At 42.0% G+C, this 15,466-nt stretch overlaps 1 protein-coding gene across 2 annotated transcripts in view; it reads left to right on the forward strand.

Annotated features, from left to right (window-relative positions):
- LOC121573324 (anoctamin-1-like) overlaps window positions 1–15,466 on the forward strand; it is a 58,662-nt gene that overhangs the window by 40,309 nt on the left and 2,887 nt on the right. For both annotated transcript variants that reach the window (XM_041885205.2, XM_041885206.2), the window contains 8 exons: window positions 3,046–3,247; window positions 3,517–3,628; window positions 3,820–3,877; window positions 4,262–4,362; window positions 4,555–4,697; window positions 7,819–7,971; window positions 8,507–8,559; window positions 8,725–8,909. In XM_041885205.2, coding sequence (XP_041741139.2) covers window positions 3,046–3,247; window positions 3,517–3,628; window positions 3,820–3,877; window positions 4,262–4,362; window positions 4,555–4,697; window positions 7,819–7,971; window positions 8,507–8,559; window positions 8,725–8,909 — 1,007 coding nt within the window. The remainder of the gene's footprint in view (window positions 1–3,045; window positions 3,248–3,516; window positions 3,629–3,819; window positions 3,878–4,261; window positions 4,363–4,554; window positions 4,698–7,818; window positions 7,972–8,506; window positions 8,560–8,724; window positions 8,910–15,466) is intronic.

A 15,466-nucleotide genomic window follows, 5' to 3' on the forward strand; every position in this document is an offset into this window, starting at 1 on the left:
CTAGGCTGTAGACCTATGCAGTTATTTTGGCATAAAAGAAAACAGGATGTTTGAGCGGTTATTCAAATTTACAGCCTAGGGACAATAATTGTGTACTCACTTGATAACAATAATAACTTCCTCATTGCACTGTGTTGTAGCCCAGGTATAATAATGATCTTGTTTAAAGACGGAAGCCTAGGCCTAATCAATAGTGGAGCTTTGAGTGCCCGACAACCACAGAGCGCAGCCTGAAGGAACGCACTACAGATCTGCCATTTCATCATCTGTTTTTTCTTGCTCTTCAATATTTAGCTAATGAATGGCCTAATATCTAGATAATATTTAGCTTCTTACTCTACACATCAATAGCCTCTCTCTTCCATCTGTTCCTGTGCGCAATAGGCTATATGCCACAGGTTTGGTCAGAGTAACCCTTTGTAAGGCAACAGGTTCTCCCTAGAACCTTTAACATCCTAAGAACCATTTTTGGAAGATAGGTGTCTTAGATGATTCTTTGGAAGGTAAGAAGGATTCTTTGGAAGTCAAGAAGGGTTCTACATAGAACCATATATAATATTTCCCAGAATGCTCTATTGCAGGGATATTTTCAGAATTGTTTGTTTTACTGCAATATTTGTGTTTTTGCATGTACAATAATAATAATAATAATATGCCATTTAGCAGACGCTTTTATCCAAAGTGACTTACAGTCATGTGTGCATACATTTTTACGTATGGGTGGTCCCAGGGATCGAACCCACTACCCTGGCGTTACAAGCGCCATGCTCTACCAATTGAGCTACAGAGGACCACATTGATTGGTTTATTTAATTGTATGCTACACAAAAATAAATGTAGTTTTCTAAACTAATCCAATCTGTTAGTATTTTGATTTATTGTACCCCTTACTGAGATGTTTGTTCCAGTTTAGATGATTGAGGTAGTCTGTGTTCAATCTCCCCTATCCTGGCAGTCATTCTGAATGTAGATTGTGGGTTATTAACAATTCCACTAGTTGGATATCCTAACTCTGGCTGGACCAATAGGAATTACACATCACTTTTTAAGCCAGCATGTGACTTACATCCCTGATGTGGCCTGTAAACCAGGAGATTCCTAACACCGCTGAGTTAGGGTATAACTAGGCCATCAAAGAAAGGCCTTATGATATACTGTATGTAATGTACTGTCATAAATAATGACATTTTAAATGCTAATATGGCTGGTGGAACCGTTCATAGAGGGTTCTAGGAAGAACCCTCCAAAGATAAAAGGGTTCTCGGTAGAACCCTTCATAGACGGTTCTAGGCAGAACCCTTTATAGAGTGTTCTATGTAGAACCATATACAGGGGGTACTTTAAAGAATCCTGCATAGACAGTTCTAGAAAGAACCCTCTGCAAAGGGTTCTACCCAGCACCAAAAAGTGTTCCCCTATTGGGACAAACCGAAGAACCCTGTATGGTTCTCCTTTTTTCTAAGAGTGTACAGCATAGAAAATGCATGTCAGGGAAAGTTGAAGAGAGAAAGTGCATTGGTGTGATCACTTTTGGCCAGTTATGATAACATTGTTGCACTGATGCATTGCAAATAGTTGTACAGGACAGAGAGATGATCACTGAAAAAGACGACCCAAAGGACTTGACAATCGTTAGAAAAATGGAAATCACTTGAAAACCACTTGAGCAACGAGGCAATGACATGCTGTAAAAGAGGCGCAGGCTAAACAGCGTTTGTTGTTTGAATTGCTACATTTAAATACAAGTTACTATATTTTTCATTAGGCCTACATTGAAGTATTATTTGCAGTTGTCACTGTGACAATGAACACACCCTGAAAGCGCTGAATGGTCTTGTTTTACCAACTTAATAGGCAGCATGCAGTAGGATGCGTCGATCAGTTGATTGACAGGTGTAGGACTGTAGAACGATAAACTTCCTCTGGAGTGGATGCTCACCAACGTTTTATAGTTAGCCTATAGTTTATCATAACTCTGACACCACAACTAACGTTAACACAACATAACTAGTAGGTCTAGCTAACGTTAGCGAACTTGAACAAAATCCATATTAAATTACACTTACGCTTATACTTGTTTACTTCACTTTTATGCTGTATAAATTGATTCCTTCAAATAATTTACACTGGCAAGTATGCCACCTGCACACTGCAGTAGGGAAGTAAAGCAGAAGTCGGAATCCATCACTTCCTTTGTTTGGCTGTACCCATAGCAATGTTCGAAAATGAGGTGGATAGGTTATTTTCAATAAAACGTCACAATACGTGGAGAGAACCAGCTTCGCTAAAATCATTGACAACTACTTGCCGTTTTGAAGGGATTGTTAAATAAATGTTAGCCTATAACTATTTGGTTTTAAAATCATCACCTATTGAGCATTGTCAGAACTACAAATGTCTGATTATTCCATGCAAAACAATTGCGCACATTTAGCTCTATCATCAGAGTTATACAGCAAGTAATCTTAATTCAGTGTACTTGTCTTTAACTGCCATTTCCGGAAAGTCCGACTCTTCCCACACATCAACATATTTTTCTCAGCTTCAGAAGCATCTGCATTCACCAAATGTGGTGTGGTTGTCCTTAGATATATTCTCCAGACTTGCCCAGAGGGAATTGTTGCTATGCTGTTAATTTTGTATTCTAGATAATATTTTATTTTACATATGTCTTTTGTATTTTACAGATTGAAAGATGAAAAGCGTATTTATCCACAATCTGCTCTGGACAAGTCCGCTCCTGGAGTGTCTTGACAAAATGAAACAAAAATATTTAGGCTGACTTCATCCAGTGTCCAGAAAAAATAATTAGCATGATATGAAAATATGTGCATATTTAATGAGAAATAGCTTAATTTGCATATTTTAAGACTATATTTCAGAAACATTTTAATACAAAAAAGCATTTTATTTGTGTTTACATTCAACTGGTAAAAGTTGATTTGTGATATAATTAAGATAAACAAATTATCCCTATTAGGGTGTGGAGCCTGGCCATAAACAGCTCATGAAGTCGAAGGTTGTCTTCTCTTGCCTCCTCTGCAGGTTGGTGTGACCTTTGCCATAGTGTTCGGGGTCATCCTGTACAGAATCTCCATCAGGGCTGCCTTACACATGAGCTCCAATCTCACGGCTCGCTCCAACGTCCGGGCAACTGTCAAGGGCACCGCTGCTGTCATCAACCTGGTGATGATCATCATCATGGATGAGGTCTACGGTGCCTTAGCTCGCAGGCTCACTCTTCTTGGTTAGTCCCTTAAATATGAAAAGGATGCTGTGATCACACAACTGTATCATATTAGCCAAGCTCACCCTGTATTAGGCCCTGCAGTCTATCCGCGAGTGCTACCTGTATTGACTGTATTTCAAATTGTTTTATTACATTTTTAACTACCTTCCTCAACTACTTTTCAGTGTCGGCTACAAAAGCTACAGTTCTGGATTATAACCCCCTTGATCACTGAAACCTCTCCAGTTTTTTATCAATCAGGTGACTCATTGTGTTTGTATTCTCAGAGGTGCCAAAGACTGACAAGAGTTTTGAGGAGAGGCTGATTTTCAAGACCTTTGTTCTGAAGTTTGCCAACGCCTTCACCCCCATCGTCTACCTGGCCTTCTTCAGGGGCAGGTTGAACTCTCCTCTACTCTATTTGACTAATAAGCCTCTTCACAACTCAAATATCTAAACAGATATTTGCCATAGAAACTTTCACCATAAAACCCAAGTCTGTTTAATAATGTGTATTGTAGTGTGATTTACACTTCTTACAGATACAGTGGCCAATGAATGTTACCCTTTTTCAACCTGTATGTCCACAGAATGGTTGGGCGTCCTGGGGACTATGTGTATGTTATCGGGTCATACAGGATGGAGGAGGTAATCAACTGTGTTTATCTTTAAACATTGACCAGAAAGCTTTTTAAATGCTGACCAAAAAAAGTCTAAATTCTTCATGATGCAATGCTGGATAATCAATGGAAATATTACCATATGCTGTAATGGTTATAACCCTCCCTTGTTTACAAAGTAACAGGGGAAAGATCCGTTATAGGTATCCCAGGGCAGTCGTATAGGTTCCAGGCCTGGTGCCCTTGAGCCCTATCCTAAAGACAGTTGGCATTGTAGATAACATCAAAGCTAACCAACCTATCAGAGAAAACAGAAGTATAACAATTATAGCCCTTCCAACCTGTTAGATTGAGATTACCTCTGTTATCTGTGTGTCTGATTGGTTTGACTGCTGTCTCGTCTGCACACCAGTGTGCCCACGCAGGTTGCCTGATGGAGCTGTGTATTCAGCTCTGCATCACCATGCTGGGCAAACAGCTCATCCAGAACAACCTGTTTGAAATCGCCATCCCGTAAGTACAGTACAGAACAGGCGCCAAACTGTCTGGATGAAACTAGGACATAATCACACACACACCCACTCACTCTCACACGCACATGCATGCAGGCACACACACACACACACACAAGCACACAAGCATTAAAAGAATGATGCTCAGGGCTAGACTCATATTAATACCATTTATTTTCTCTGCTCACTACAGTAAAATAAAGAAGCTGATCAGGCGTCAGAGGTCTGAAATGGACTCTCAGCAGCAGGAGGACTATAACATGACCCTACAGCGCCATGAGAAGGACCACTTCCTGGGTCCCTTTGTGGGCCTCAGCCCAGAGTACATGGAGATGAGTGAGTCATATGTCTGTCTCTCTGCACATCATGTAAAGCTCCTGACAGCTTAATGATGATCAGCCGCCCTCAGCCCACCCTATTCCAAATGCTCCTTATCACATGAGACAGAAGGAAAATGAACTACTGCAGTGTGCCGTGAGTAGAGATTTGGAGCAAAGGATCATATACAGTGAGGGAAAAAAGTATTTGATCCTTTGCTGATTTTGTACGTTTGCCCACTGGAGAGAGCTCTTTGGTATTGGCCACTCTCCACCATGGCCAATACCAAAGAGCTCTCCAAGGATGTCAGGGACAAGATTGTAGATGTACACAAGGCTGGAATGGGCTACAAGACCATCGCCAAGCAGCTTGGTGAGAAGGTGACAACAGTTGGTGCGATTATTCGCAAATGGAAGAAACAAAAAAGAACTGTCAATCTCCCTCGGCCTGGGGCTCCATGCAAGATCTCACCTCGTGGAGTTGCAATGATCATGAGAACGGTGAGGAATCAGCCCAGAACTACGCGGGAGGATCTTGTCAATGATGTCAAGGCAGCTGGGACCATAGTCACCAAGAAAACAATTGGTAACACACTACGCCGTGAAGGACTGAAATCCTGCAGCGCCCACAAGGTCCCCCTGCTCAAGAAAGCACATATACAGGCCCGTCTGAAGTTTGCCAATGAACATCTGAATGATTCATAGGAGAACTGGGTGAATGTGTTGTGGTCAGATGAGACCAAAATCGAGCTCTTTGGCATCAACTCAACTAGCCGTGTTTGGAGGAGGAGGAATGCTGCCTATGACCCCAAGAACACCATCCCCACCGTCAAACATGGAGGTGGAAACATTATGCTTTGGGGGTGTTTTTCTGCTAAGGGGACAGGACAACTTCACCACATCAAAGGGACGATGGACGGGGCCATGTACCGTCAAATCTTGGGTGAGAACCTCCTTCCCTCAGCCAGGGCATTGAAAATGGGTCGTGGATGGGTATTCCAGCATGACAATGACCCAAAACACACGGCTAAGGCAACAAAGGAGTGGCTCAAGAAGAAGCACATTAAGGACCTGGCGTGGCCTAGCCAGTCTCCAGACCTTAATCCCATAGAAAATCTGTGGAGGGAGCTGAAGGTTCGAGTTGCCAAACGTCAGGCTCGAAACCTTAATGACTTGGAGAAGATCTGCAAAGAGGAGTGGGACAAAATCCCTCCTGAGATGTGTGCAAACCTGGTGGCCAACTACAAGAAACGTCTGACCTCTGTGATTGCCAACAAAGGTTTTGCCACCAAGTACTAAGTCTTGTTTTGCAGAGGGGTCAAATACTTATTTCCCTCATTAAAATGCAAATCAATTTATAACATTTTTGACATGCGTTTTTCTGGATTTTTGTTGTTGTTATTCTGTCTCTCACTGTTCAAATAAACCTACCATTAAAATTATAGACTGATCATGTCTTTGTCAGTGGGCAAACATACAAAATCAGCAGGGGATCAAATACTTTTTTCCCTCACTGTAGATCATATAGATCCTATTTAATTCTAGGGATGTGATAAGCATGTCTGATTGGCATTTCCCTTTTAAGGTCAACTAATTACTGCCAATGAATTACATCTAATGTACTGTGCACGACATACTGACCAGTGTAGTGTGTACATTAGTTGACAAATTATTTTAAACTCTTGGTTTTAAGCTCTTGCTATTGAGGTCAGGTCTTTGTGGGTTTTTTATGCAGGGATGACAACAATGTTTGTATGAAATTGGCAACTTTGTTAAATGTCATTGATTACTGGAAATAGCAAGCAATAAAATGTTATCCTCAGTAACCACTGCTCTTTACGCAGTAATCCCTTTATCGACAGCATAGCATGACATTTGATTTAATGATAAGAAATGTTATTTCATGCAACTCACAGTATTAGATCCTGATTAGTTGTAAAACCTCCGATGTGGAACCCTTTCTAAAATGCATATTCTCTGCATGAGATAATCTTCAGTGGAGAAGCAGAGAACCGTTCCGTCTATAATGCCCATGTAATCAGCCTAAGTGGATTCAGTTGACCTGATTTTACTTTAGTCCTTATATGTCTTTATCAGTGGCATCTTTCATAATTGCAGCATCAAACTGAATAACTGGACAATCTCTAAAGCATGTTCATTGAAAAGACACATTGTGTAAGATGGAGATGGGGGAAACCTCAAACATCTGTACATCTGTGCCATAACAAACTGATACTACTACAATCTTACTGCTCCCTCTCACTATCCGTGCAGTGGATAAACCTTGAATAATTACTTTATGGAATTCATTCACAGTATTTTGAGCTAAAGTGTTTATAATGCAGTTCCATGACCATACCCTGGCACACCACACCATACCCTGATGCATAGACGCCATAAAGAAGGATTGTGGTGATGATTCCAGGGTTAGTTCAATCTGTCTAGTTAGTAGTTATACTAGTTATACTGTACAACTTTATCAACTAGAAATGGTTAATCTCCGGGTAGCAGCTATAGAAGCACAGTTATATTGCTGTGGCATACAGTCCCATCTACACTGACTCAAAGATTCAGTCCATCTTTAGGTTGGTAGGCATGCCTGTTTAAGTGGCTTTTTCAAGGGTACTCAACTGAAAACCAGCTAGAATTAATATATGGATGCAGCAGACATGAAACCTGCACAAAGGCACAAAAGGCCAGAGTGTTTGAACCCATTCAGACTGTGAAGTGGGCCTTTTTTTTTTTGTTGCTTGAATCTCTGCAAGTTTTACCCAGTACATTTCGGTAAGGTTTCTGACTGTGGCCATCTGAAAGCAAGTGCAGAAACATGGTGTGTCCTCATTCCACCATCTGATTCATTTTTGCTAAGACATGTTCATCTCTCATGTGTTCTCTTTGTAGTATGTACTGTGCATTTAAATGTAAAAAATGTAAATGCATATCTAGCATAATCTGGTATTAGAAGGAGATGATTATAGGCTTCATTTCAGATATGCCCTGTGCTCCTCTTTACAACTTCCCTCTATACTCATGCTCCAGTTATCTAATTTGAGATCTAGTCTACCCAGCATGCTTTGTGTTGATTTCCTTGTGGTTATAATGTCCATTTGAATATATCAGTTTTGTTTTTTAACTCGCAGTCATCCAGTTTGGGATGGTGACCCTGTTTGTGGCCTCCTTTCCCTTGGCGCCACTCTTTGCTCTGCTCAATAACATCATCGAGATCCGTCTGGATGCTAAGAAGTTTGTCACAGAGGTCAGGAGGCCCATCGCAGCCAGAGCAAAAGACATTGGTAAGTTTCCATCTACACACTTTAACAGCACTGGTCTATTGATGCTATAATAAAATTAACTTTTTTTGCCCAATTTCTTCGACTTTTCAAATTGAATTTGACTTAATTGGAGATTCCCAGGATTGACCCTACATGATAGATACCAAATTGAAATAGGTAGCAGGAGTTTCCCATCTGAAAACACAGGTCCCTCACAAATGTTTTGGTCTTGTTTGTGTGATTACGTCATTGAGTCAGTCTCTGACTTTGACCAAATACTGTGGCTATTTGGTTTGAATGCAATACATTTTTCTCATAATGCAGTAAAATCTAATGATCCTTAAACCCCTTATCATTATATCCATTCAGTGGGATATACATTTATTTTTGTTAATGTTTTTCATTTATGGTGTGACCATTATACATTTCTTTTAACCAATGAATCAACCATTGCATCTACCATTTTTAATTAAAGTAGGTACATGTTATAAAGCCCACTTGTCTACCCAGTTATTGGTGTTTTGGGCATATCTCCATATCTTATTTTTTCTCTCAGGCATCTGGTATAATCTTCTGAGAGGGCTCAGCAAAGTAGCAGTCATTGTAAATGTAAGTGCATACCTTCACATTAATAAAAACATTTAAAGTGCTCATTATTTCCAGGTCTGTCATCAAGATTATACTATGTTGACATTTTGTAATTTGCGTTAGTGGACATTTGGAGATAATTTTGGTCATAACACCTCTCCCCTCTCCTCTGTCTGCTCTCTCCAGGCGTTTGTGATTTCCTTTACGTCAGACTTCATCCCTCGACTAGTCTACCAGTACATGTACAGCCCTGATGGCTCCATGCATGGCTTTGTCAACCACACCCTGTCCTACTTCAACGTCAGTGACTTCCAGCCTGGCACTGCTCCTCTGCAGCCAATGCACCTCGGGTATGAAGTGCAGATATGCAGGTAAGACAATCCAAATATTATTGCCCCCCACGATGAAATCAGGAAGGGGACTATACTATGAATCTGTCTCCGTCCATACGTGTGTGCGTACGTACATACGTCACACACAATATCTCAGACACCACTGGCCCAATTTTGACGAAACTTGGGTGAATGATGTCTTGCCATAGAGGTCCGACATTTACACAATTACACGGATTGGCCAGATGGTGGCACTATAACAAGCGATTGAAAATGACAACTTTGAAAGGTCACGCTCCTCACTCTGTTTGACATAATGTCATGAAATTCGCTACATAGGTCCCTCTCTTCACAAGGAACAGTTTTGCCTCAGTGACCTGTAAGGTCCACCATGATGGATTCTCCGCCATTTTGAATGAAAAACACAAAAACGCTTCTCCTCTGGCACTGTATGATCGATCTGCATGAAACTTGCATGAAAGGTCTCAACGTAATATTTTCCAGACTAGTAATTAAAACAACATGGCCGCTATTGACCAAAGCTAACGGTAATTTACCAAAGTAACCGGAGTCTTCAATAATTTGGGCAATTTAACAGAATCTATGGCAACTTTTGTCATTTCTACTTGAATAACTTTATTTTTTATATATATGTGTCCATATTGTCAATGAGTTTCTATTAGATAAACCATATGGTTCAAGAGAAAAATTGCCTAATTAATTTCAAAAGCATCTAATCAACAATGGCATTATTTTCAATAAACTCTGCAACTCTTCCAACTATTGACTTTTTTCACAACTGTCACCAGTTTGACGACAAAACATTGACAACAAATACACTACATGACCAAAATGTCGAACATCTCATTCCAAAATCATGGGTATTAATATGGAGTTGGTCCCCGCTTTGCTGCTATAACAGCCTCCACTCTTCTGGGAAGGCTTTCTACTAGATGTTGGAACATTGCTGCGGGCACTTGCATCCATTCAGCCACAAGAGCATTAGTGAGGTCGGGCACTGGTGTTGGGCGATTAGGCCTGGCTCGCAGTCGGCATTCCAATTCATCCCAAAGGTGTTCGATGGGGTTGAGGTCAGGGCTCTGTGCAGGCCAGTCAAGTTCTTCCACAGCGATCTCGACAAACAATTTCTGTATGGACCGCGCTTTCATGCTGAAACAGGAAAGGGCCTTCCCCAAACTGTTGCCACAAAGTTGGAAGCACAGAATCGTCTAGAATGTAATTGTATGCTGTAGCGTTAAGATTTCCCTTCACTGGAACTAAGGAGCATAGCCTGACCCATGAAAAACAGCCCCAGACCATTATTCCTCATCCACTAAACTTTACAGTTTCGGGCAGGTAGCGTTCTCCTGGCATCCGCCAAACCCAGATTTGTCAGTCGGACTGCCAGATGGTGAAGCGTGATTCATCACTCCAGAGAACGCGTTTCCTCTGCTCCAGAGTCCAATGACGGCGAGGTTTACACCACTCCAGCCGATGCTTGGCATTGCACATGGTGATCTTAGGCTTGTGTGCGGCTGCTCGGCCATGGAAACCCATTTCATGAAGCTCCGATGAACAGTTATTGTGCTGACATTGCTTCCAGAGGCAGTTTGAAACTTGGTAGTGAGTGTTGCAACCGAGGACAGACAATTTTTACGCGCTTCAGCACACGGCGGTCCCGTTCTGTGAGCTTGTGAGACCTACCACTTCGACGGCTGAGCCGTTGTTGCTCCTAGACGTTTCCACTTCACAATAACAGCACTTACATTTGACCAGGTCTAGCAGGGCAGAAATGTGACTTACTGACTTGTTGGAAAGGTGGCATCCTATGACGGTGCCATGTTGAAAGTCACTGAGCTCTTCAGTAAGGCCATTCTACTGCCAATGTTTGTCTATGAAGATTGCATGGCTGTGTGCTCGATTTTATACACCTGTCAGCAACAGGTGTGGCTGAAATAGCCGAATCCACTAATTTTGAAGGTGTCCACATAATTTTGTATATATAGTGTACATATTGACATAGTAAAATAAATAAAATGTATAATTAAAAGGGATCATGCTGAAACCCTCATATTAAACACCAATGGTATTCACTAAATTGATGGTTTAGGATAATGTTTTACAGCTTTGTCATTCTATTATTGTTTTTTCATTATTTCAAATATTTTACATGTGATAAGGCCCCACAGAGGGCCAAATGTAATTACAGACACCTGTAATAATCTGTCTTGTGATGGATTACATAAATTCCTTGAAAGATACAACAATTCTGGTTGTTTACTGGTAAACTTCACAAGTTTCCAGTAATATATATTGTCCCTTTGCAACCCTTCTCAAGACTCAACATATGCAAGAACATTCATATCGACCAACTGGTGGCGCTATAACGGACACATGTTTTGTTACTATCCATACCTGACAGGTATGGCATATCAAGAAGCTGATTAAACACCATGATCATGACACAGGTGCACCTTCTGCTGGGGACAATAAAAGTCCACTCTAAAATGTGCAGTTTTGTCATACAACACATTGCCACAGATGTCTCAAGTTTTAAGGAAGCGTGCAATTGGCATGCTGACTGCAGAAATGTCCACCAGAGCTGTTGCCAGAGAATTGAATGTTCATTTCTCTACCATAAGCCGTCGTTTTAGAATTTAGCAGTACATCCAACCGGCCTCACAACCGCAGACCACGTGTAACCACGCCAGCCCAGGACCTCCACATCCATCTTCTTCACCTGCGGGATCATCTGAGACCAGCCACCCCGTCAGCTGATGAAACTGTGGGTTTACACAACCGAATAATTTCTGCACAAACTGTCAGAAACCGTCTCAGGGAAGCTCATTTGCGTGCTCGTAGTCCTCGCCAGGGCCTTGACCTGACTGCAGTTCGGCGTCGTAACCGACTTCAGTGGGCAAATGCTCACCTTCGATGGCCAGAAGTGTGCTCTTCATGGATGAATCCCAGTTTCAACTGTACCGGGCAGAAGGCAGACAGTGTGTATGGTGTCGTGTGGGTGAGCGGTTTGCTGATGTCAACGTTGTGAACAGAGTGCCCCATGGTGGTGGTGGGGTTATGGTATGGGCAGGCATAAGCTACAGACAATGAACACAATTGCATTTTATCGATGGCAATTTGAATACACAGAGAGACGGTGACGAGACCCTGAGGCCCATTGTAGTGCCATTCATCCGCCGCCATCAACTCATGTTTCAGCATGATAATATACGGCCCCATGTCGCAAGGATCTGTACACCATTCCTGGAAGATGAAAATGTCCCAGTTCTTCCATGGCCTGCATACTCACCAGACATGTCACCCATTGAGCATGTTTGGGATGCTCTGGACCGATGTGTACGACAGCGTGTTCCAGTTCCCGCCAATATCCAGCAACTTCACACAGCCATTGAAGAGGAGTGGGACAACATTCCACAGGCCACAATCAACAGCCTGATCAACTCTATTAGAAGGAGATGTGTCGCGCTGCATGAGGCACACCAGATACTGACTGATTTTCTGATCCACGCCCCTACTTTTTTTTTTTTAAGGTATCTGTGACCAACAGATCCATATCTGTATTCCCAGTCATGAAATCCATAGATTAGGGTCGAATTTATTTATTTCAATTGACTGATTTCCTTATATGAACTGTCACTCAGTCAAATCTTTGAAATTGTTGCATGTTGCGTTTATATTTTTGTTCAGTGTGTGTGTGTATGTATGTGTGTATATATATATATATATATATATATATATATATATTACACAGTGAGGGGGAAAAAAGTATTTGATCCCCTGCTGATTTTGTACGTTTGCCCACTGACAAAGAAATTATCAGTCTATAATTTTAATGGTAGGTTTATTTTAACAGAATAACAACAAAGAAATCCAGAAAAACGCATGTCAAAAATGTTATAAATTGATTTGCATTTTAATGAGGGAAATAAGTATTTGACCCCCTCTCAATCAGAAAGATTTCTGGTGTCTTTTTTATACAGGTAACGAGCTGAGATTAGGAGCACACTCTTAAAGGGAGTGCTCCTAATCTCAGCTTGTTACCTGTATAAAAGACACCTGTCCACAGAAGCAATCAATCAATCAGATTCCAAACTCTCCACCATGGCCAAGACCCAAGAGCTCTCCAAGGATGTCAGGGACAAGATTGTAGACCTACACAAGGCTGGAATGGGCTACAAGACCATCGCCAAGCAGCTTGGTGAGAAGGTGACAACAGTTGGTGCGATTATTCGCAAATGGAAGAAACACAAAATAACTGTAAATCTCCCTCGGCCTGGGGCTCCATGCAAGGTCTCACCTCGTGGAGTTGCAATGATCATGAGAACGGTGAGGAATCAGCCCAGAACTACACGGGAGGATCTTGTCAATGATCTCAAGGCAGCTGGGACCATAGTCACCAAGAAAACAATTGGTAACACACTACGCCGTGAAGGACTGAAATCCTGCAAGGTCCCCCTGCTCAAGAAAGCACATATACATGCCTGTCTGAAGTTTGCCAATGAACATCTGAATGATTCAGAGGAGAACTGGGTGAAAGTGTTGTGGTCAGATGAGACCAAAATCGAGCTCTTTGGCATCAACTCAACTCGCCGTGTTTGGAGGAGGAGAAATGCTGCCTTTGACCCCAAGAACACCATCCCCACCGTCAAACATGGAGGTGGAAACATTATGCTTTGGGGGTGTTTTTCTGCTTAGAGGACAGGACAACTTCACCACATCAAAGGGACAATGGACGGGGCCATGTACCGTCAAATCTTGGGTGAGAACCTCCTTCCCTCAGCCAGGGCATTGCAAATGGGTCGTGGATGGGTATTCCAGCATGACAATGACCCAAAACACACGGCTAAGGCAACAAAGGAGTGGCTCAAGAAGAAGCACATTAAGGTCCTGGAGTGGCCTAACCAGTCTCCAGACCTTAATCCCATAGAAAGTCTGTGGAGGGAGCTGAAGGTTGGAGTTGCCAAACGTCAGCCTTGAAACCTTAATGACTTGGAGAAGATCTGCAAAGAGGAGTGGGACAAAATCCCTCCTGAGATGTGTGCAAACCTGGTGACCAATCACAAGAAACGTCTGACCTCTGTGATTGCCAACAAGGGTTTTGCCACCAAGTACAAAGTCATGTTTTGCAAAGGGGTCAAATACTTATTTCCCTCATTAAAATGCAAATCAATTTATAACATTTTTGACATGCGTTTTTCTGGATTTTTTTGTTGTTATTCTGTCTCTCAATGTTCAAATAAACCTACCATTAAAATTATAGACTGATAATTTCTTTGTCAGTGGGCAAACATACAAAATCAGCAGGGGATCAAATACCTTTTTCCCTCACTGTGTATATATATATATATATATATATATATATATATATATATATGTACACACAGTGAGGGAAAAAGGTATTTGATACACTGCCGATTTTGCAGGTTTTCCTACTTACAAAGCATGTAGAGGTCTGTAATTTGTATCATAGGTACACTTCAACTGTGAGAGAGATGGAATCTAAAACAAAAATCCAGAAAATCACATTATTATTTTTAAGTAATTAATTTGCATTTTATTGCATGACATAAGTATTTGATACATCAGAAAAGCAGAACTTAATATTTGGTACAGAAACCTTTGTTTGCAATTACAGAGATCATATGTTTCCTGTAGGTCTTGACCAGTTTTGCACACACTGCAGCAGGGATTTTGGCCCACTCCTCCATACAGACCTTCAGGTTTCGGGGCTGTCGCTGGGAAATACAGACTTTCAGCTCCCTCCAAAGATTTTCTATTGGGTTCAGGTCTGGAGACTGGCTAGGCCATTCCAGGACCTTGAGATGCTTCTTACGGAGCCACTCCTTAGTTGCCCTGGCTGTGTGTTTCGGGTCGTTGTCATGCTGGAAGACCCAGCCACGACCCATCTTCAATGCTCTTACTGAGGGAAGGAGGTTGTTGGCCAAGATCTCGCGATATATGGCCCCAACCATCCTCCCCTCAATACAGTGCAGTCGTCCTGTCCCCTTTGCAGAAAAGCATCCCCAAAGAATGATGTTTCCACCTCCATGCTTCACGGTTGGGATGGTGTTCTTGGGGTTTTACTCATCCTTCTTCTTCCTCCAAACACGGCGAGTGGAGTTTAGACCAAAAAGCTCTATTTTTGTCTCATCAGACCACATGACCTTCTCCCATTCCTCCTCTGGATCATCCAGATGGTCATTGGCAAACTTCAGACGGGCCTGGACATGCGCTGGCTTGAGCAGGGGGACCTTGCGTGCGCTGCAGGATTTTAATCCATGACGGCGTAGTGTGTTACTAATGCTTTTCTTTGAGACTATGGTCCCAGCTCTCTTCAGGTCATTGACCAGGTCCTGCCGTGTAGTTCTGGGCTGATCCCTCACCTTCCTCATGATCATTGATGCCCCACGAGGTGAGATCTTGCATGGAGCCCCAGACCGAGGGTAATTGACTGTCATCTTGAACTTCTTCCATTTTCTAATAATTGCGCCAACAGTTGTTGCCTTCTCACCAAGCTGCTTGCCTATTGTCTTTTATACAGGTAACGAGTTCAAACAGGTGCAGTTAATACAGGT

This window comes from Coregonus clupeaformis, unplaced genomic scaffold (genome assembly GCF_020615455.1).
Source record: "Coregonus clupeaformis isolate EN_2021a unplaced genomic scaffold, ASM2061545v1 scaf0266, whole genome shotgun sequence".
NCBI classification, from domain to species: domain Eukaryota; kingdom Metazoa; phylum Chordata; class Actinopteri; order Salmoniformes; family Salmonidae; genus Coregonus; species Coregonus clupeaformis.